This window comes from Nomascus leucogenys, chromosome 5, assembly GCF_006542625.1.
Source record: "Nomascus leucogenys isolate Asia chromosome 5, Asia_NLE_v1, whole genome shotgun sequence".
In the NCBI taxonomy this organism is placed as follows: domain Eukaryota; kingdom Metazoa; phylum Chordata; class Mammalia; order Primates; family Hylobatidae; genus Nomascus; species Nomascus leucogenys.
In genome coordinates this window covers 77104834-77129203 of record NC_044385.1, presented here as the reverse complement: position 1 = coordinate 77129203, position 24370 = coordinate 77104834, and the positions used below count along the sequence as shown (strand labels likewise).

Genomic DNA, 24370 nt, shown 5'->3' with positions numbered 1-24370 from the left:
TCATCAACCACTAAATGAGTAAGAATTTAAAAAAACCTTCAAATTATACAAACGACTCTTAGAAAAGGTAATTTTAAAACCTCAGCCAACTAATGTGAAAGGAAAATAAATCTTGGTGATAGGGACAGGAGGCAGGGAAATTCTGGACAGAAGAGGGCCAGTCCCTAGCAATGGCCCCATCCTCAAGCCAGACTAAATTGTGTATTCAGTGGAAGGCTGATTAAAAGAATGCAACCTTTTGTCTCCTATCTATGTCTAATGTGGAAACCCCCACTTTGAGTTGTTGCTGCCTTACTGCACTAAACCACTGTACATCTTACACATATTGATTGATGTCTCATGTCTCCCTGAAATACATAAAAGCAAACTGTACCCCCAACCACCTTGGGGCACATGTCTCAGGACTTCCTGAGGCTGTATCATGGGTGCATCCTTAACCTTAGTAAAATAAACTTTCTAAATTGACTGAGACCTGTCTCAGATATTTTGTGTTCACATTAGCATACTAAGCTGTCGTAACTATTCTGAATAATTTTAAGCTCACCTCAATGTTTTCAGTGAAACACTTTTTTTCTTAAAATAAAAATGAAAATCCCAATAAAAAAAAATTGAAATTAAATGCAGGTATCTATGAAGTTCACTACATACATTCAGGAAAAAAATCTTCTTAACTACTCAGTAGTGGCCTGGTGGGATTGGGGGAACATTAAAAAAAGATCTATCTATCTTTTAATATATTACCAACATAATCATAGCTGTTTCAGAAGATTTAGATTTATGGTAGGCTCAATCTGGCCCTTTATGGAGATAAAAGTTTCACTTCTTATAAATTACACTTACTCTCCTCACAATCCACCTAGCCTTATATACCATGCCATTAAGCCATGATTTCCTCTGCAACCCTTTTCATTCACGGGATTTCTTCTTTCTGTGCAATTAGCAAGGGCAGCACTTCCACTCCAGCCTCCTCTGTCCATGCAGGATCTATCTTTATGACCACTAGTAACCCTTGGGCCTGATGTGAATTCACCACCTCTGAGTTATATAGAATGAGGCTCTTTCTCCCTTCCACCTTGTGATGGGAAATGGAAACTGCCCATTCAGGGTTCATTTTCTGCAGTCTGTTAAATTGTATGGGAGAGAGGTTGGGAGGTCCCTGGCCTTAGTTCCTGTGAAATTCCTCCCTGTTTCAGACTATGGTTGTCAATGCTGCAAGCAAGATGAGGCAGGATGGATTGGGGGCTGGACATCTGCAGCCATCTCCTCAGGACATGTCACTACAGTAACAAAAAAGAGGGACAGATGCAAAAGCATTGTCAGGAGTGTCAGAATTCCAAGGTGCAATGTCTGCTGTTTTGGAGCCAGGACAACCTGGGCAAACAGCCTACTGTAAGCCAAAGCCAATGAGACTGGACTCAATTTCCTTGGAGACCATGTCCCAACCTATGTACAAACCAGGGGAATTTTAAGAGCATACAGCAATCACTAAATAAATATATGATGTTGAATGGCTTTTAGAAGTTATGTTCATTGCCTGAGGAAAAAAAAAACACTCCAAAAGAGCTCACTGCTCAAGGTTCTCCTGAAAATCCTACCCTGATCTGGCATCTCACTTCTTTCTTGCCTCTACCTCCAAATTTTCTGAAAAAAATTCTACCATCTGCTGCTGTTTTCCTTCCTGTCTGCCACTCCCTGAGCCCCACCAGGCTTCTCCTCTACCTCTGGGAATTATTCTCTAAGAAGGGGCAGAGAGCACAGACTGAGCCATGCTACCAGGGCTCATGCATACCCCAGCATATGCTTTCTCCTTGGGAAGCCGCCCCATGCTCAAAGCCTGTTTCCCATGTGTAAAGAGAGGTTTTTTTCTCACTGGGCTATTCTGAGCATGAAATGTGATAATCCATACAAATCCTAAGCACAACACCTGCCACTTAGCAAATACATAATATTAGCTAAGATACTGTGATGAAAAAGATGATTTGTTAATAAAACATAAGAAACTAGTATTTATTCAGGTCTGTGCTAGGCACATTTTATGCATTTTCTTATTGAATGGTCAGAATGAATCTCAGAATCAATTAAAAAACCATGATTTGACCCCATCTTCGAAGACTGGCTCTGAGTGACATGAAGTAAACTCTCCTAAGTCACTGAGGAAGTAGGCAAGAGCACTCAACTCCCAACCACGCTGACATCAAAGCTGTGGATCTGATGTTCACTTACTTTCCTCAGTACCTCCTAACAACCTCTCCTCCATGGCATATATAAAATTGCTTTCTATTTTTTTATCTCTCTAATGATTTATCTGATTCTTTTCCCAGCTCTGCTTCACCCTCCTCCAAAGTCAACTGTACCCTTTCATCTGGTGTGATCTCATCCTAGATCAACAAGACTAAACAAACTAACTGGGAAGCCCAAAGCCCTGAACTGAGCCTCCATGTGTCTAAAACCCAGTGGTTCATCTTCCTCCCACACCACTCTCCTGGATATCGAGGCCTAAACCTCAGAGCCAGTGCTCACATCAGCCTTGCCTCCCACATTCCATCTCTCCATCCCATGGGAGGTAGGAAGTGTGGAGAGAAAAGGAGCCAATATTATTTTGGGGGAAACGGGGAAGTAAAAATAAATACTGTGTTAGAAATCAGGAGGCTTAGCTTCTAGTGCTGGATCAGTAAATATTGTTTTAAAAATGAATTTTATTTAGGTGTTCAGGCAATGTTCATGTTCACACAGTGGACACACACATTTTAAATGTACAATTCGAGGAGTTTGGAGAAATGTATGCAGTCATGTAAGCATCATCCCCCAAAGTTCCCTGGAACCCTTATGTAGTCAATTCTCCCATGGCTACCCAGATCACAGGTCACCACTCATCCATCATTACAGGGTAATTCTTGCTTTATTCTGGAACACCATAGAAATGAAATGATACAGTATATACTTGTTGTGTCCAACTTCTTTTGCTCAACATTATTTCTGTGAGATTTATCCGTTTTGTTGCAGCTAGCAGTAGTTCCTTACATTGTACTAGAGAGTAGTAGAACTCCTGAGTTGTAAGAAATTGTCAAGTGGTTATATCATTTTAAACCTTGGACAGCCAGGTAGGTAAGTTCCAACTGTCCCACAACTCACAATCTCCTTTTTTTCTTAATGGCATTTTTCAAAAACAAAAGATAATACTTTTGATAAAATATAATTCATAATTTTTTTACAGTTAGTGGGTTTTGTGTCCTAAGAAATCTTTGCCTCCCAAGGCAACAAGGATTTTATCCTATGCTTTCTTCTAGCAGCTCAATAATTTTCATTTTTGAATTTAACATAGTGATCCATTTTGAGTTAATTTTTCTGTATGAGATGAGAATCAACGTTATTTTTCATATGTACACCAAATTCTTCCATCAACATTTGTTGTAAAGACTATCCTTTTTCCCACTGAATTATCTTCACACCTTTGGGAAAAAAAAATAAATTGACCATATAAGTGTGGGTTTATTTCTAGATTCTCCATTCTATTCCATTTATCTATACATTTAACCTTATACCAACACCACATTTATTTTATTTTTATTTATTTTTTAAATTTAGGGGCAGGGTCTCAATCTGTTACCCAAGTTGGAGTGCAATTGCACAAACTAACCGGGAAGCCCAAAGCCCTGAACTGAGCCTCCATGTGTCTAAAACCCAGTGGTTCATCTTCCTCCCACACCACTCTCCTGGATATCGAGGCCTAAACCTCAGAGCCAGTGCTCACACCGACCTCCCAGCCTCCCAAATAGTTAGAACTACAGGTGCATACCACCACAGCTGGCTAATTTTTTTTTTTTTTCTTTTTTGAGACAGAGTCTCGCTCTGTCACCCAGGCTGGAGGGCAGTGGCGTGATCTTGGCTCACTGCAAGCTCTGCCTCCTGGGTTCATGCCATTCTCCTACTTCAGACTCCCGAGTAGTTGGGACTACAGGTGCCCACCACCACACTTGGCTAATTTTTTTTTTGTATTTTTAGTAGAGACGGGGTTTCACCGTGTTAGCCAGGATGGTTTCGATCTCCTGACGTCATGATCCACCTGCGCTGGCCTCCCAAAGTGCTGAGATTACAGGCGTGAGTCACCGTGCCTGGCCTACAGCTGCCTAATTTTTAAACTTTCTGTAGAAATGGGGTTTTGCTATGTTGCTCAGGCTGTTCTCGAACTCTCAGCCTCAAGCAATCCTCCTGCCTCGGCCTCCCAAACTGCTGGGATTACAGGCATGACTCATTGTGCCTGGCCCCCACATTTTCTTGATTATAGTAAGTCTTTAATTCAGTTTGTGTAAGTTCTCCAAATTTATTCTTCTTTTTCAAAATTGTTTTGACTATTATAGGTCCTTTACATCAGGGCTCCCCAATCCCCAAGCCATGGACTGGTATGAATCCGTGGCCTGTGAGGAACTGGGCCACACAGCAGGAGTGAGTGTCAGGCAAGCGAGCATTACCGGCTGAGCTCTGCCTCCTGTCAGATCAGTGATGGCATTAGATTCTCATAGGAGTGCGACTCCTACTGTCAACTGCACATGCAAGGGATCTAGGTTGTGTGCTCCTTATGAGAATTGAATGCCTGATGATCTGAGGTGGAACAGTTTCACCCCAAAGCCATCACCCTCCCCGCCCCATCCATGGAAAAATTGTCTTCCACAAAACCAGTTCCTGCTGCCAAAATTAGGTTGGAGACTGCTGCTTTACATAGTCATATAAATTCTAGAATCAGTTTACCAATACTTACCAAAAAAAGAAAAAAAAATGGAGCTGGCTAAGTATTACACTGAATCTATAGAACAATTTGGGGAAAATAGATACCTTAAAAATATTAAGTCTTCCAACCCATGAACATGGCCTATTTCTCCATTTATTTAATTTTTCTTTATTTTCTCTCAGCAATATTTTGTAATGTTCAGCATATTGGTCTTGCACATATTGTGTTACATTTAGCACTAGAATGCTATTTTTAATGGTAGTATAAATGGTATGTTTTTATTCCATTATCCAATTGTTCAATGACAGTATATAGAAACACAACTAATATTTGTATAATGAGCTTGTATCCTGAAACTTTGCTTATCAATTCTAGTAACTTCTTTTGTAGATTCTTTTGGATTTTTTCATACATGACAATATTGTCTATGAATAAAGACAGTTGTACTACTGACTTTCCAATCTGTATGCCTTTTTCTTGTCTTATTGCACATGCTAGGACATCCACCACATGGTGAATAGAAGTGGTAAGAGCAGGCATCCTTCTCTTGTATCCAGTCTTGGGGTAAAATTGTGTTCAGTCTTTTACAATGAAGATGATATTAGCTGTTTAAGTTTGCCATAGATGCCCTTGGAAGTTCCCTTTTATTCTTCATTTGCTGATAATTTATATCACGACTGAATTTTATCAAATACCTTTTCTGTGTCTTTTGAGATAACCATACAATTTTGTAACGCATAAATATGGTAAATTACACTAATTGATTTTCTAATGCTCAACCAATTGTGAATTCTTGCAATAAACCCCACTTAGGTTTTATATATTTAATTTTTAGATATTTGATTTTCCAATATTTTCTTAAGGATTTTTCAGTCTATAATCATAAGGGATAATGGTCTATTTTTTTGGTAATAATTTTGATTTGGTACTGGGGCAATTCCAGTTGCATAAAAATAGTTGGGAAACATTCCTTCCTCATCTATTTCCTGAAAGAGTTTGAGCAAGTGTTATTTCTTTGACTATCATTTCTTCCGTAAGGTATAGTAAAATTTATTAGTGAAGATAGCTTGGTCTGGAGGTTTTTTTCTAAGAAGTTTTTAAATTATAAATTTATTTCTAAGTTAACACTTAGATGGCAAGATGATTACTATATCCCAGAAGGCTACACATGGACCCAGTGTATAAATTACTGCTTATTTTTGAAATTTACAAATTTTGAAAAACAAGGAGGTTTAAAATATTCATGAAGGCCACAGACTATCCATAATTATGAAAAATACCATAGCATATTCATCTGTGTCCAAAATTTAATATTTGTGAGAGTCAGTGAGTTTGATAATACATGCATATGCTGGAAAGGTTTTTTTCCCTTATGTGCCTGGGGCCTATAAAACTGATTTCAAACAACTGGAAAGACTGGGTTTACAAAATAAAGATGGAATAAAAGAGAATCCACAGTTAAGTAACATGTTCAGCAATTGGGTAATCGGCTCACAAACGTGAATTTCCCTGATGTATTGTTGAACTGCCTCGAGCACATTTTCACTTCTACTTTCTCAATGTTTTCCATAACTGAGAAACTCATATATGATCACTTTCTTCCCCTGCCTCCTAGGGAAAGAAACTTGGCAATTGTACTTGGGATATTTTAATCAGGTAAGTTTTCCTGGCTCTTCCTGTTAATCACCTCAGACAGTGCACTGCAGCTTGGGCTGGCAATATGAAACAAAGGATTACATTCAAGATAAGGTTCGTGACCCTTCATTAGTCCTTTCCCATGCCATCTCTCCACTGAATGTGCACTTCTTTGGCAAGAAACCTGCTCTGAGCCCCACAACTAGCAAACAGACACATCATTTCCTTCACTAATAAAGTAGGCAGGGCTAAGGTCACTGCCATCATCATTCAGGGTACAAACAACCGTGGCTAGGTTCATTCATCAGGGAGAAGGCAAAAGGGGAAGATTCTCACAGGCCTAGCAGCCTTTACCAGGTCTTTAATGCCATAGATGTTTAAGACAGCATCTGGAGTTTAATATCAAAACAGCCAGCTGGGGAATCTGAGTATTTCAGGCTTTACTCTATCTGCACAAGAGCCTATGGAGAGAATGGAAGTTAAAAAACATCGCTTTCTTCTTTACCTTTATTCCTCATCATGGATAGTAACTGACCACTCTTTAGTAGTCGTCTTTCTTATTTAGAAATCTAGAAATAAATTACAGAGAATGGAAGCAAACACTGATTTATAAATGGACAATAATCCACATTCAAATAAGTAGCCAGTACCCAACACAATCACTAGAATAAGGCCTGAGGGGTCATACAGTGCCTAGAAACTCTAGGAAGCTCCCTGGAGGGAGAAGAATGGACATTTCCTTAAGCTATGGAAGTTTTTTGTCTCCTTCCCTGTCTCTCTCTCTTTTTGCCACACAAAGGGAAATTATTAAGAGGAAATATATGAGATTAAAAAAGAAAAATCAAAGTGAGGCGTGGTGGCTCACGCCTGTAATTCCAGCACTTTGGGAGGCTGAGGTGTGAGGATTGCTTGAGCCCAGAAGTTGGAGACCGGGCTGGGCAACATAGTAAGACCTTGTCTCTGCTAAAGATAAAAAAACTTAGTTGGGCATGGTGGTGCACACCTATAGTCCCAGTTACTCTGGAGGCTGAGGTGAGAGGATCACTTGAGCCCAGGAGTTCAAAGATGCAGTGAGCCATGATGGCGCCACTGCATTCCAGCCTGGGTGACAGTGTGAGACTCTGTCTCTAAAAAAAAATTAAAAGAAAAATAAATTTTAAAAGAGTCAAGTTTTTGGCTGGGTGCAGTGGCTCACACCTGTAATCCCAGCACTTTGGGAGGCCGAGGTGGGTGGATCACTTGAGTCCAGGAGTTCGAGACTAGCCTGGCCAACACAGTGAAAACGTGACTCTACTAAAAATACAAAAATTAGGCGGGCGTAGTGGTGCCTGCCTGTAGTCCCAGCTACTTGGGAGGCTGAGGTGGGAGGATCACTTGAGCCCAGGAGGCAGAGGTTGTAGTAAGCCAAGATTGCGCCACTGCACTCCAGCCTGGGCAACAGAGTGAGACCCTGTCTCAAAAAAAAAAAGAGTCAAGTTTTTATTTTTACATGAAACACCACACACACACACAAAAACGCTTATAGAGTATTTTGGAAGTGTTACATACACAGCTATAAGAAGGAAGGCAAAAGAGTTGCTGTTAGACAGACATAGGTTCAAAGCCTGGTTCTACCACTTCAAGTTCTATAGTGTCAGTCAAGTTATTTAAACTCTTTAAGCCTTGGTTTCCTCATTTATGAGAACGCAGGTTATAATATATAACGAAAGAAAATTACTGCAAGGACTACATAATACATGTAAACCAATAACCACAGAAGTTTTGCCGTCATAGAAGTGCATGTACTGCACTCGTCTTGTTGGACTCTATGGCAGTGGTAAACTTCCGAATGCTGATCCCTCTAGATCTTCATGGAAAAAGATGTCTATCTCAGTATACTGTCCCTGTACACAGATCTTCTGTAAAGAAACATATTTCACATATTTATGTTTTGGGTCAAGGGGTAAAGCAAGTAATGTGAAAATGCTTGTATGTATTTTGATGAAAAGGTCTTTTTGAGGATGAGGCATTTGAGAATCTTACTTATTTTTCCCCCCCACTTAAAAATCTTTTTGAGAATGGGCATGGTGACTCACATCTATAATCACAGCACTTTAGGAGGCTGAGGCGGGAGGATCCCTTGAGCCCAGGAGTTCAAGACCAGCCTGGGTAACATAGAGAGACCCCCTCATGTCTCCAAAAAAAAAAATGAAAAAATTAGCCAGGTGTAGTGGCTTGTACCTGTGGTCTTAGATACTCAGGAGGCTGAGGTGGGAGGATTGATTGAGCCGCAGAGATTAAGGCTGCAGTGAGCCATGATTGTGCCACTGCATTTCAGCCTGGGCAAGAGAGCAAGACCTTGTCTTAAAAAAAAATAAATAAATAAAAATAAAAATCTTTTTGGTTCTGTTTTTAAAACTTCCATTATTTTGAGATTCACAGACTGCAGCTTATTAAGGCAAGAGTTTGATAAAAAGAAACTGCCAAACCTCTAGAGATTGAATACATCTTTTACTGTTTGAAATTTATTCTAAAGTATTTTATGTTTTGCCCATCACTTAAAAATAAAGAAAAAAATTGAGGCCTAGGGTTTTCGAAATCTGGCAAATATAAAGGCCAATAATATAGCTACTTTGAAAATGGAAGTGCAGAACTTCCAAAAGTTAGGCAATATTGAGAAGCAAAGGAGACTAAGACAGAAATTCAGATAATGATGCAATAAATGGTCAGGAGTTCGGTGTACAAGAGGGAAGGGATGAGACAGAGAGAGCCTCTTGCTCTCAGCTGCAAACTGTAAGGAAACAAATGCTGAAGCACTAACACTGTTTCTAAATCCGGATTTTTGGGTTTTAAGATGATTGTTCTTATACAGCTAATAGCAGAATTCTGGACAATGAGTTAACTGCATTTTCAGCTTGCATTAAGTTGACAAAAATTAACATGGCTTAATTAAATTATTCTTCATTACTTTATCTTTTAAAAGTGGTTATGGGCTAATTCATTTGTCACCCACAAAAAGATTGCTGTCTTCTGCCAAACTCGGCATCAGGGAATGTCTTTAATGGAACTGCTTTGATAAAACCTTGGCACCATACATCCCTCAGTTCCAAACTGGAGCTCCAAGTGTGGCCAAGTATGAATTTACTGGACCCCTTAAACATAAAATGCAATCAGTAGGGTTCTCCTCTTTCCCACTGTAAGCTTACACTTCTTGGAATCACCACTTTCTTAGTCCCAGAAGAACTGTCATAGTTGGCCAAACCATCTATGACCACAAACAGCCACAGCTTATCAGCCTGATGCTCTGGTTCCCACACTGTTTCCATATTAACCCTGAAACTACTAGGATGATTTTTTGAGACACTGAAGCCAAGTTTTTATACTATTTCTAACCTGTCAAAACACATTCACACACACTGCCTGACTTTCCCCTCTGAAAAATTAAATGAATGATAGTGAAAACGCATCTCTTCATTACCCTATCCTGCTCCTCCAGCCCATGTTACCTGTGTCCAGGATCCCACCATTACACATCCTTTGGGTCAGGCACAAACCCAGAAGTCACTCTTGACTCCTTCTCCTTGACTACCACCCAACCACCAGATACACTTGGGTCCATCTCTAAATGGCTACTTTCTTCTTGTTCTATCTCCTAAGATCAAGGCCACCATTATCTCCCGTCTGGATCACTGCAACAGCCTCGGTAGACCTGGCTTCTCCAATATACTCTCCACACTGCAGACTGCCATGCTTAAAACTTCACAGACACTCCACTACCATTAAGCAAAGTCCAAACACACACAGGGCCCTTTACCATCTGGACCCATGCCCAGCATTCCCGCCTCATTCCTTACCAACCTACATCCTTCCCCAGAATCCTATACTTTGAACTCCTTGGAACTTCCTGAACCTGATACTTTTCCATACATCTGAGCCTCTGTTACACTGCTTCTCTGACTATCCTTCAGGACTCCATAAAGAGGTCATTTCCCCCAGGAAAGCAACACAACATCTACCCACCTGCACTCCCCACCCAACCCCGCCAGATTAGAAACCTGTCCTGTGCATCCCCAGCAAATTCAGAGTTCACTTCCGTTACACTGTGCGGTCACTGCTCAGGTTGTCATTGACCCCAATCAGACTGGGTGCAAAGTGAAGAAAAGGACAATGTCTTATTCATAAGTATCTAGAGCTTAGCACTAATGTGCAACATATGCTTTTTGGTAGGCACTCGATAAATGCTTCCATCTATTAAGGTACAGGTTTTACGTAATTTTACAATGAGAAATCTGAGGCAGAAGGCAGCTGAGTGACTTGCCTGATGTCACAGAATTAGTTCAAAGAAGAAGCAAGGCTGAAGCCACACCTTGTGATTCCTGCCCTGTGGGACATAGGCACTAGACTGCCATGGTTGTAGTTCCAAAGACTAAACACTCCAAAGCAATAGAGGAACAGTGCTGGCAGTGTTAGCAAATCTGAATGAGTTTTCCCTATGATGGACACAGAATAAGCCTTACATTCAGTGGGTCTGTAAGCAGCCACGTTCTTAGGCAAGGTCCATCCTTTCTACCAGCCATAAGCCTTTAAGTTATACCATACCTTTTTCCTCTGTCACATGGTGAAGTAACTTCTCAAGTCCAGGAAGTTTCAGCAACAAGATGCAGTTTGGAAACACGTTATCCACCACAACTTGATCAAGGGGCTGAAACTTCCCCTGAAAAAACACTTAGTTAGTTGGAAAGCAAGCATTTCATTCAATAAAGACGTTCAGAAAAAAAGAGAAAAAGACACATTAACTCATGGCTGGGCCTTTAAATTTAGTGCAGAGCCACCTATTCCATCTAAGGAATCCCTACAATGGGACAGGCTCTAGGATGGACCCCAGCTCCCTTCAGGAAGCTCCTGTGAGCACTGGGGTCCCACGCAGCACACCATCTACCTTGGGTGTACAGTCCCCAAATGAAACGGGCAACAAAATCAATCTACAAAAGCACTGGAAGCCACAGAAGCTTGCAAAGATGGTGGAGACTGCCTGGGGATGGTCCAACCCATTCAATTTGAAGAACCAGCTGTGGTCACAGAGCAAGAGTCCTGACTGTCACATTGGAACAAGCCCAGACCAGGCCCAGACATACATCTGCCTCCCCATCATCACTCTAGGGATGATGAAAGAAGCACCCGCCACAAAAAGAAAATACAAAAGTGAATCTACCCCTGTCAGAGCTGCCTCACAATGCTTCCAAATTTAGACCAGAATAAAAGAAAAGACAGCCAGAGGGAGAAGTCATGGGAAGCTGCAGACAGGCTAAATCAGGCTCAGCCAGAGAAGTTTATATGGCCTGGTTGCCAGTGGGCCAGAAGTGCAGACCATATGGATTCACAACATCATTCTTTGGAATTAGGTCGTTTTTCTTAACTGTACTAGTAGCAAGTAGAGGCAAAGTTTGTCTAAATTAAGGTATTAGCCCCCTGATTTGGGGACACAAGACTGTACCAGATGTATGGCCTTGCCCATGCCCCACTTCTAGCTTGCTCTACCTCTCGTGTACTGACAACTCCTCCTGAAGACACAAAAACTGCGTCTGATCAATTTCTGCAAATGCAGCTTTCTTGGGTTTTAAGGGTAAAATCTTCTCAATCATTTGAGAGCACGTGATAGCTTGTCATACTTTCTCTTAGGTTGACTAGTGCCATGAACTGTCTCAATTTAAATGTTCTTTTTCCTTCAAATAGTAAGAATAATGCAGATTTTTCCCAAGTCTTACTGTCTTTAGATTTCTACCTTACATCTATAGTCTTCCATGATCAATCAATATGTCAAATATTTGACTACTCTAAAACAATATTTATATGTAATGGACTACCATACAATCATGATATAAAATAATTTCATAATTAACTAGTGTTTCATTCTTATTTTTATTTACCATATATACATTGAAGGAAATGCAATAAGCAACCTGCCTTGACTATAAAGCTAGTAGCAGTGGGATACCTAGAAAAAAAGAGTTATTTTTACTGATGTTAAAATAAAGTTTAAAAGAACAGGTCACATTTCAAATGTGTGTATCAATAATTTTTAACTAAATAGGAAATGATCATGTCTAAAATGTAGAGAAGGAAATACCTAAACATCTCAAATGTTACTTTAAAGGGCATTTTTGGCACTTGGGAAGACGTGTTTGGGAAGTACGACAGTTTAAAATGAAAGCCAAGGCCACCCTGAACAGCATTTCTGCTTCATTCTGCACCTGTCAATGTGAGCTCACCATAGCACCCTGGAGGTGCCCAGAGTGCCAAGATAGGGTTAATCCCCCAGAGTCATGGTCCTAATGGGAGATGGAGAAATGCTATCAAAAAGGGGAGGGGGAGCCTTAAGTGCAGATCAATACATTTGCTGAGGCTGGTTGGTGTCTTTCTGCTCATTAATTTATCCTAGAAAATACCACACAGGTGAGCCACTGAGGTTTACAAATTCCTCCCTGAATATTCCCCAGGGCCTTTCTGGTGGTGATTAGGACCATTTCTGTTCCTTAAAGACACGAGGCTTACCAGCCTCACAGCTTGTGTGCCCTCGTTATACTGGCTATCACAGTAGCTTCCAGATAAAGGGACACATGATTAAACGAAGGGATAAAACTTCACTAATCCACAGTGAAGGGCAGAGGACAGGGAAGGAGGAGGCTAAAAGAGGCTAAGCTGCATCAAGAGAAAACATGCATTGATACTTTGTGACTTTCCGTATTTATAGCAACTTAAATTAATTTACCTACCAAATGGAGGTTTCAGGAATTTGGTCTAAGGATTAAGTAAGAAATTTGTAAGTGTTCATACTTTATGCAAACACGAGAGTCCAAAAAAACCAGATTCTTCTAAGCAGTTTGAGTAACACTTACCACTTAAAGTTATTAATTAAAAGATTTTCCAACTATGGTTGATGGATCCCTGGGTCATGAAGTACCCAAACTCAAAGCTATTTTCCTAATACTGCTAAGATGCTATCTGCATTTTCACTGTGTGGACATCTGCACTGATGATTCAAATGCAATGGTGGGTAAAACTGCTGGTTCTTTAGCAAGAGTCTGGTGGTGGCACCAGACTGTCCTAGTCATCATTTGGATCCTCACCGCCATTTACATGCAGTTTAAAAAATGCCAGTTTCACTTAAGAATATCCTTGAGCAAGTAGTAAAAGCAATTAATTTTACTTAAATCTTGGCCCTTGAACACAAGTCTTGTAAATTATCTGTGATGAAAGTGAGGTATGGCTAAAGGCCTTTGGCTGCTTAACCAAAGATAAGCTGGTTACCAGGAAGAGCATGTTCTCCTGGGGCTGGCTGAGTTGCAAGCAGAACCAGCTGCTTTTTCATGGATACCATTTTTATTTGAAAAACCCACTATGATTATGGTGATTCAGACCCCCGTATTAGGCAGAATATGAACGAAGTGAGCCTGTCATTTCATGGGAAAGATTGACAGTATTTGCAGCCAATAATAAAATTTGAGCTTTCAAGCAAAAATTAGAATTGTAGAAAATTTCTATCTGCCACTACGACAGCTTCTCAATACCTAAAGAGCTTTCTGATGAGATCAGTGGTAATATTAACAAAAGGGAGTGTGTGTGTGTGTGTAAAATGAGATGTGTCAACATTTGGAAGATATGCATAACTCAGCAAATCAATATTTTCCAAATGACCAAAGCATGATGTTACAAAATCATACACCGGTAAAAAGATCCATTTTAAGTGCAAGATAGATCAATGGATTTTAATGTAACAGAGCATAGAAAGTTAACTGACAAAGTTTCACATTCCACATTGCAACTAAACTTTAAAAAACTACTCGTTGATTTTTTAGGTAGTATTAAAGAAGAATATCCACAGTAATCTAAAAAGGCTGTAACATTATTTCTTCCTTTTCTAACTACAAAGATGTATGAGGCCACATATTTTTCATATAATCCCACCAAAAAAAATATGGAAACAGATTGAATGCACAATCAGATATAAGCATTCAGTTGTCTTCTAGTTAAGCCAAACACTAAAGAGATTTGCAAAAATGCAAACAATGCCACATGCCTCACTAAATTTGGTTGTTTCAATAAAAATGTGTTATTTATGTTAACATGTAATGGCCTTATTATTTTTAATTTTTAAATAAATAATTTTTAAATTTCTCAGTTTTAATTTCTAAGAGTGAGTATTGCCAGAACCCACAGAAACATAAGCTCTTTGGAACCCTTAATAATTTTAATTGTAAATGTATCCTGAGACCAAAATATTACAGAACTTCTGGCTAAAATTATTACTATTAGTAAGCTGAGTCTTTATTTCTAATCCAAAGGTAAATTTTATCTATCTGGGATTCCTTAAGTCTCAACTAGCACATCGCCATTAATGAGCTTCTATTGGACCTGCTCCAGTTTACCTATTCCACAGTCTCTCACTAAAGAAGAGACTCTTTAAGACATGTGGTCAATTTTTAAATACCTGTTTTGTATTTCAAGTGTAAGGAATACTTAATGATAAAGGAGTGTTAGCTGTCAGGCTTTGTCAAGCAGTAAGGTGCATAGCACAGTGAGTCAGGCAAGTCAGAGGTCACAAGCAAGCCAGGGTCAGACTAGATCAAGAGTAAGGTGCTGCTTCTCTGGCCTGTGCAGTAGTGCTCTGTCCTGCACTGGCCCATATGACTCATGTTTTCTCCAGTCACTATATTAGATCTGAAGGTAGAATCCACCTTTGGATCATTAAAAAGAGAGAGAGGAGATCAAACAAAAATAGTTGATTCTGTTTCCTCACTGTGGATGCCCCACGCTGGAAACTCACCTCCTTTTCAGCCTTTATGAGGTAATGGAGAAGCAGAAATAGAGGATCCACAGGTGTGGCAAAATGGAGAAGACCTCCTGCAGATTACAAAAAGGACGAAGGGAATTAAACGTCTTGGAAAGACAATGTGGCTCTTTCACCTTAATCTCAAAGTGAAAAACAGTGTTGAAAAATACATGTGAAATCCAAAATTCAAATCTCTTCTAATACAGGCCTCAGAGTCTATGTGATTCTCTCAAAAGGCAGAATGTGCTCTATGAGATTTTACTCCAAAGAGCTTCAAATCCCTGTGTGGAGAGGAGAACCAAGACCCTGAAATTGATCTTTAACTTTCCATTTCTTCTTTAGAAGTCATTTTTAACACAGCCTCCCAACCCCCTGAAAAAAGAGGGGTTAGGAGGAAGCACAGACAGAATGAGAACACGGCAATGTTAGGAAACCTGTATAGTCAGTCCATCTATAAAGCTGCAGTAAAATGTAATTTCCTGTGCTTTTGAGGACAAAGCCATGGGAAAGCAGTGCCATTCTCTCTATACACAGTCCCTTCTGTGGTCTGTGAGCAGAGGGATGTAGGATGCTTTGAATAGCCACTGACTGCCCCCACCCCAGAACATGAGGCAGATCAGTTCTGTTGGCCTACTCTTCCTTTAGTCAGCACTGCCCCCAAATTAAGGGAACACCGCAAGAAACAGAACTTTGGTGCTGGGGGGGGTGTATGTGTGTATGGGGGTTGGGGAGCAGGTGGGCAGGCAGGTATATGACAAAGCATTTTAAAGAAACTTTGTTATGCTCTAGCCTATGTTAGAAGCCATATCAGTATCCAATTTCAAGGAAATAACATGTTAAGAACACAAAGATCCTCAAAAGAGTTTCTAATCAACACAATATGTGCCCCATGTACAAATCTAACTTCTAACTCAGGATGTGTCACTGTTTTAGGAGACAAATCAGAGTTGCTAGTTTAAAATTTCCTACCGTCTAAGACACACAGGAGATGACTTAACCTTAGTGCTCAAATGATCTTTCCTTTCTCCTTGATTAAACCTGCTCTGATGCCAAGGAAGGCTAAACCAGTGACCAGACTCCAAACCCGGTGACAGACCCACAACCCCAAGTGTGAAGAATGGAAAAGCTGGAGTATGTGTTTAGTTATTGGAAATGCTTACACTAGTCACCTACCTGATTGAACTGATTGATTTATAAACCAAGAATGGTGTTTTTCCTTGAAAACTTTTACTTCAAACAGCTGCTGTAGACACATATTGAACAAGTAAATGGCTCCTTCTCCTGTTAAGACAAATCTGTCTTTTATTTGTAAGTTTTCACACACACACACACACACACACACACACACACACACATACATACACACACACACACCCCCCAAAAGACTATCCAGTATCTCTGACGAATGTTCCTAATATGAACATAAAGATACACAGGTCTATTCTAAAAAACTGATTCCAAGGAAAGCTTACAGCTATTATACATAGATGGTAGTTTTCCACCTCCATAATCCTCACTGGACTTAAACCAAAAAATTAGAAAGTGCAAGTCATTTATCTTAACTAATACAAAGCCTGTCCTTAAATCCTCCATCAGACCAAGAGGGAATACCCATTCCTAAACTATCAAAACACAACAGTTCAGCCATATGACATGAGCTGGCACGTGGGTCCCTGCCTCTGGGCAGTGTGTGGCTCTCCCCACACAGGGTCTGACAGGGACCAAGCCACAGGCCAACCCTAAGTGAGAAAGACAGACATGCTTGAAGCCATAGGGAGTGAGTAAAGCTTTATTTAACTGAATGAATTTTTTTTCCTTTCCTTTCTTAACCAAAAAAAAAAAAAAAGGGAGGAGGCAGAAGAGGGTGAAGACTGTGCACATCTGCATGTTTTATCACTTCAACTAATGAAAAACAATTTTTTTTAAACATAGCACAATCTCTGGAGACAAGGATGCTGACTTTAACTCTATCTCCACCATATGCTGGGCACGTGCCCTTGGAAAGAAGTTACATAAACCTTCCTGTGACTGTTTCCACATCCGTAAAATGGGGACAATACTGAACTTCCTCACAGGGTTTTTATAAGAATTAAAAAAAAGAACACATGTAAATTTCCTAAACCAATACTTGGCACATGGTAAGAACTCAGCAAATGTTAGCCTTTACTTTCCCACTGCCAATGTAGCAAATAAAAACATTTGTTCCTCTGTTGTCTATGAGCATTTAGATAAAACAGAAATTTTAAAAGAAGGCTGGCTTTCTTTTGTACCTGTACTTTTCTTAAATGCTTTAGAACCTTTACTGCTACCTAAAACTTCTCTTGAAGAAATATTTCTCACCTCAACTTAGTCTGATATATAACTAAGAATTCTAAATATAGCTGACCAATTACAGTCAATTTCATTTTGAAGAACACTGGAGAAAGTCAGGAATGTGTTTCTTCTCTTGTTGCTTCTATTTACATGTCTCTATAACAACAAGGCACTACTCATTGGCCCTCCCATACTTTTACTATTCAGTATTACTGTCACCAGAAGAAACCTCTAATATGGCAAGTATCAGGTGTCTATGCAAAACCTTATAAATTAATGGAAAAACAATTACACACAGAGATAAACACTATCACCCATATTACTCAATATTTAGAATACATTTTAATATTTTTGCCTAAAAAATGTGAAGACAAAACTGAAAATGCACTGAATATAAAGTTAAAATAAAATGTTTTCAATAAAATATGAATCCCTTCAATATACAATGCTTATCATTAAAAAAAAAAGTCCCCTGACAGAGAAAAAAAGTACTACTTTTTGGTCAGAAGAAAATATGGAAGTATAGCTAAAACTGAAACTAATCAAAATCTTGGCATGTCAAGTAAAAGCCTTCTGTATTTTTTTTTTTTTTTAAATTCTGGTTGTTTATCTTACTTTATAAGATAAAATGAATATAAATGGAGGCTAATGTTGAATAACTACTCTAAGAAAAGTTGGCTTAAGGAAGCCAAAGAAAATTAATCTGTTTTTAAAGAGAACTCAAACATGCTAGCTTTTGTTTTGCCAGTATTTCTATGAGAATAAATTTTTAAAATGTTTAAGTCAAATGAATTATCTGGGAAGACTAGTAATGTCATCAGCTTGTTTTCTGCTCCTCACGGTGCCATCTTAACTTTAAAAGCTATTCAGAAAGAGCAAGGACACAAAGACACAAAAGTGTATATATTCATTAGCCACAACATTTAAGAACATTCAAGTTATGAGAAGAGAACTTACCTGAACACGGGTTAACCAGTTTTACAAACATTAGCCCGTTTTTCATCTTCTTTGAAGCATCTTTTAAATATTCTGAAAATAAACCGTGAATATCTAAAATTAAAACACACAGCTGCTTTGTTGCTCACCTTACTTTACCCTGTTTTCCTTTCTTCTACTTATATGACTTTTCTAAGATTTTTAACTCAATTTATCACTTACAAATGTTGTGATCTCGAGCAAATTACCAATTTCTCTGCAAGCTGCAGTTGAATTTCAGGTAGTTTAAATGTATTCCTATGAGGAATGATGAGAAGCAGGCCTAGAATCAGAATGTCTAGAATCAGAAGGCCTGGGTGTTAATCTTGGTTTAGCCACTTGGATAGCTTTGTCACCTTGGGCAAGGGTCTTAATCTCCTGTCTCAAATGTCATTTACAAACTGACAATAATAGTATATTTGTTTTTCAAAGTATCAAATTAGCCAATCTACTGAAAACATTAACGTAATCAGGCAAATAGAAACATGAAATAAATGACAGCTATTATTATTAGTATTATCATTTGTAATTGTTACTATTATGAAGCAGAGCATTGTAAACATATTTACCTGAAACTTATATTTTTTACACAATTATCCTTTGCCTAATTTCCCAGTGGGATGTTTGGCTTTTTTTTTTTACTACTTTGTGAGGTATCTTTATATACTAAGGACATCAACTATGTTTTTAATCCTGCTCATAATGATTTTTGCCATATAAAAGATATAAAATCTTCATGTAATCATATCGATCTTTTTCATTATGGTTGTATCCTTTGTATCACACTTAGACCTTCTCTTAAGATTATGTGAATTGCCTATATTTTCATTTATTTAGAAATTATATTTTTAATCTATCTGGACTATATCTGGGTATAAGATATCAAGAGGAAATCCAATTTAAATATTTTTTTTCGAGGAGTTAACCAGTTGTACCAAAACCATCAAGTTTTTATCACATAGATTAAAACATAAAGACCATGACAATTTTATTGGTAACACTCTTCATACATTTTGAGTGGCATATTCATAGAACTCTTAAAATGTCCCTATTACCAAAAAGAACAATGGGGCTCTGATTAGTAACGGGGCATAGCAACAATTTACCAAAAGAGCAAAAGAGAAAGAATGAAAGAAGGGAGATTTTACTCTCTTTTATTTTTTATGGCCCCCACTCCCTTTACTCTACTTCAGATCTTCATAAGCTTAAATAGAGCAGACATATTTTAGAAGTTGGCTTACCCATGAATGGTTAAAATACGACCATTTTTTCTTAAACTAATAGTGACATTAAGTATCTACAGAAAAAAAAATTGAGATTTCTACTTTCCACCAAGATGGAACAACAGGAATTCAATTAACCCTCTGAAACAACAACAACAAAACCCCACAAAACACCAGACAAAACATATGAAACAACTATTCTCAAGGCACTGCACACAAGCCATGCAGGACCGTAGTCCCTGAGAGATGGTAAACAAATGAGATGAGCCCTATGATTGCCCAGCTTACTGCTTTAAAAGAGTTTCCAGGCCACAGTGCAGAAAGGGAGAACCCAGTAAAGCCTAGCTGACTCGCTGAATTGAAGAGATGATGCTAAGAATTCCAGAGACACCAAGGTGGTTAGGGTTCACAGGTCAGCACACAGGAAAGGAGAGGGCTAAAAAGAAACAAGACCCCAGAGATTTGCAGAGGGTCCTACTTAAGTAGGATCAGTGCATGCATGTGATGAAACTACCCAAAAGCCAGGAGAAAACCCATCTAAACAGATTCGAGGGAACAGTACCTCATACTTCCTCAGGGTCTTGAATTGTGCCTATTCCCAGACAGACTGTAAAACCTCACTCATGGAGCTTTGGGCATAGTACTCAAAAGGGTCCTCAGTAGTAGGGAACAGTCAGCCCTAACTATTTGCTGGTCTGGTCTCACCAAACTAATTATAAAAGCAAGACCTAAAAGTATCCAATTCTTTCAAAGTAACTGTGTCCAAGAATGAAGTTCAAGGATATTTATAGAAATACAAAAATACTCATCACCCAAAAGGACAAAATTTGCAATGTCTGCCATCTAATCAAATACTATGAGGCATTCAAAGAAGCATAAAAATATGGCCCATAATGAGTAAACAAAATCAATTACTGAAAGAGGGGTATTAATATACAAGATAATAGAATTGATAGACAATGGCTTTAAAAACAACATTCCTCATGGACAAGTTAATTAGAGACATAGAAGATTGCAAAAAAAAATACCTAAATTGAATTTCTAAAGATGAAAAATACACTGGATAAAATTAATAGCTGAAGAAAAGATTAATGAACTTGAAGACACAGTAATAGAAACTATCTAAAATGGGAACACAGAGAAAAAAACTTGAAGAAAAAAGAGTATTAGTAAACTAAGGGACAACTTTATGCATTTTAATATATGTATAACTGGAGTTTCCAAAAGGAGAAGAGGGAACAAAAAAAAATTTGAAGAAAGTAAGTCTGAAATGTTCCAAATTTAATGAAAACTACAAATCCAAGAAGCTCAATGAACCCAAAGCATAAAAAACAGGAATAAAACTATACATCACAATAATACTTTGAAATCAGTAATAAAAAGAAAATCTTGGCTGGGCATGGTGGTGCATGCCTGTACTCCAGCACTTTGGGAGGCCAAGGTGGACAGACTGCTTGAGCCCAGGAGTTCGAGACAAGCCTGGGCAACGGGGTGAAACCCTGTCTCTACAAAAAATACACGTGTGGTGGCATGTGCCCGTAGTCCCAGCTACTTGGGAGGCTAAGGTGGGAGGATCACTTGAGCCCAGGAGGTTAAAGCTGCAGTAAGCTGTGACTGCACCACTGTACTTCAGCCTGGGTGACAGACTGAGACTCTTTCCCCCCAAAAAAACACTTATTGTTCAATTGTCTATATCTCCCTTCAGTTCTGTCAGTTTTTGGTTCATGTAATTTGGGGCTCTGTCATTGGGTGCACATATGTTTATAATTGTGATATCTTCCCAATAGACTGTTATGTGTCTAGTAATTTTTATTATAAAGTTGATTTCATCTGATACTAGTATTGCCACTCCAGCTCTCCTTCAGTTACTGTTTGTATTGTATATCTTTTCCCATTCATTTATTTTCAACCTATTTTTGTTTTTAAATTTAAGGTGTGTAAGTGTGTCTAGTAGACAGGATATAATTGGGTCAAGAGTTTTCCTCCCTCCATTCTGCCAATTTCTGCCTTTTAATAGAAGTGCTTAGTGCATTTATATTTAATATAATTATGGATAAGGTAGGATAAGGTAGGATTTACATCTGCCATTTAGCTCTGTTTTCTGTATGTCATATTCCTTTGGATTCCTCTATTACTGTCTTATTTTGAGTTAAATAGATGTTTTGTAGGGTACCATTTTTGATACCTTGTTGTTTTTTTTATTTAAAGGGGTTATTTTCTTAGTAGTTATCCTGGGAATTACAATTAGTATCTTAACTCACAATGTAGTTCAGATTAATATTAACTGAGTTTCAAGAGTATTTAGTAAGTTTTCTGCACATATTCCTTTTCCTCTCCTCTCCTTTGTGCTACTGTCATACAAATTACATCTTTATATATTATAAGCCTGTTAACACAGTTCATAATTATTGCTTTATGTAGTTATCTATCACCCAAAAGAGTTACAAAAATATATTTGTGCTTTTATGTTTATTTCTGTGTTTATCTTTACTAGTGCTCTTTATTCTTCTTGTGGATTCAAGTTACCATCTAGCACCTTATCCTTTCAATCTGAAGGACTCCCTTCATAATTTTTGTGGGACAGGTTTGCTAGTGACACATTCTTTTTCCCTTTATCTGAGAATGTCTTGGTTCCTTCCTTATTTTTGAAAGATAATTTTGACAGATACAGAATTCTTTGTTGAGACTCTCTTTATTTCAGCACCTTAAATATGTCATCCCACTCACTTCCAGCCACTATGGCTTCTAATGAGAAGTCAGCTGTTAATTTTATTGAGGATCCCTTTTATTTGATGAGTCATTTTTCTTTTACTGCTTTCAGATTCTCTTTGTCTTTTCAGTTTGACTATGACACACACAGGTATGGATCTCCTTGAGTTTATCCTATTTAGAGTTTCCTGCACTCATTAGTTGTGTAGACAAGTATTTTTTAAATCAAATTTGGGAAGTATCTGGCTATTATTTCTTCAAATATTCCTCTTCCACTCTTCTCTTCTCATCTGGGATTCCCATAATGCATATAATAGTAGGCTTGATGGTGTCCTACAGGTCTCTGGGACTAGGTTCAGGTTCAGTTTTCTTTATTCTTTTTCTTTCTGTTCCTCACCCTGGATAATCTCAATTGGCCTGTCTTTGAGTTTTCTAATTCTTTCCTCTGCCAGCTCAAATCTGCTGCTGAGCTCACGAGTGAATTTTTCATTTGTTATTATACTTTTCAAATCCAGACTTTAGATCCTTTTACAATTTCTCTGTCTATTGATACTCTCTATTTGGTGAAACTTCATTGTCATACTTTCCTTTCATTTTTTAGACATGGTGTTCTTTAGTTCTTTGACTATGTTGATAGTAGCTGAATAAAATCTTTGTAGAATAAATCCAACATCTCAGCCCCCTCAGAGACAGTTTCTATTGACTACTTTCCCTATTGTGTATGGGTCATACTGTCTTGTTTGTGTATGTATGTCTCATGCTTTTTGTTAAAAACAAAAACAAAAACTGAGCACTTCAGATAATAATAAATGTGGCAATTCTGGAAATCAGACTCTCCTCTCCCAACTCCCCAGGATTTGTTGTTGCTGTTTTTTGTAGTTATTGCAGTTGTTACTGTTTGTTTGTTTAGTGACTTTTCTGGACTAATTCTGTAAAGTCTGTATTTCTTGTGGTGTGCAGCCACTGATGTCTCTGTTTAGTTAGCTTAGTCGTTAGCTGATTCCGTGAACCAATAAGTGATCCAATCTTTGCTGAAGGGTCCTGTGTGTGTGTGTTGAGGCATACCTTCGACACTTGGGCACTTTAATCTTCTGCCTTAGCTTGTATTTATTGCCTTCTCCAGAACTCATGGTCAGTCAGAGGTGAGACACTGAGGCCCTCTCAGGTCCTTCTGAGCAGGCACATAGCCCTGCATATGTGTGTAGCCTTCTAATCCTCTAGGAATATGTCAAGAGTTTTTTAAAAGCCTCTTATGGACATCTTGTTCCTCATATCTTACCCGTAAGTTTTTGGCCAGGTTTTTATTTGCGCAACTGGTATTGACCCCTCAGAAGCTACAATGTTAAACGATTGTCACTGATTGTTTTTGACAAATACCCTGAAGATAGGGCTCTGTGGGAACAGGGCAAGCTCTGAGCTCCAAGGTAGGTCAAATAACAACTATGCCCTGCAAATGAGACTTTTCCAAGGAGCTGTGAGAAAAGTCAAATAGGGACAACGCTCTGGGAATGGGACTTCTTGAGGATCTTCCATCCAGGCCTATCCTAGCCAATGGTTGAAGGCTGTTGGTTTTTACAAGTACCGTGTTTGCAAGACTGCTGGTTTTCAAGGCTACTGCAGAGCTGAGGAGAGGAAATGGGAGTAGTTCAAGTTACAATTCCACAAACCCTGCTGTTCCTAATAAGATTCAGAAGATTTTCTTGAATAAACACTTCTCAAACTATTGGAAGCCTTTAGCTAATTTCAGGGGTTCTGAAAAAGTTGCTTTTTGCTATCTTTGCTAGTGTTTTCATTGCTTTTATGGGAGGGTGGATTTACCCTCACTGAACTTTGAAGACTTGGTATGAGAAAAAGAGCTCATTTACTATAATATTTCTGATAAATTCCTTAGTCTATACCTGGTATTAGGCACACAAAATTACTTGTAACTATAAATTAACTCAATCAAAGTTAAAGAATTTCCATTTACTCTGAGAAAAT

At 38.6% G+C, this 24370-nt stretch overlaps 1 protein-coding gene across 7 annotated transcripts in view; it reads right to left on the bottom strand.

Moving 5' to 3' along the window:
• Positions 1-24370, bottom strand: part of RNASEH2B (ribonuclease H2 subunit B) — a 63566-nt gene that overhangs the window by 27256 nt on the left and 11940 nt on the right. For 6 of the 7 annotated variants that reach the window (XR_004030179.1, XM_030813423.1, XM_030813426.1 and 3 more), the window contains exons 2-5: positions 18441-18512; positions 16344-16451; positions 15165-15241; positions 10940-11054 (exon numbers count right to left, since the gene is read on the bottom strand). Coding sequence is in view for 6 of the 7 variants with exons in the window: in XM_030813423.1 (XP_030669283.1) it covers positions 10940-11054; positions 15165-15241; positions 16344-16451; positions 18441-18512 (372 nt within the window). In the remaining variant the exon portion in view is untranslated. Of the gene's footprint in view, positions 1-10939; positions 11055-15164; positions 15242-16343; positions 16466-18440; positions 18513-24370 lie in introns of those variants that run through there. The other variant, XM_030813425.1, reaches the window with a different exon arrangement.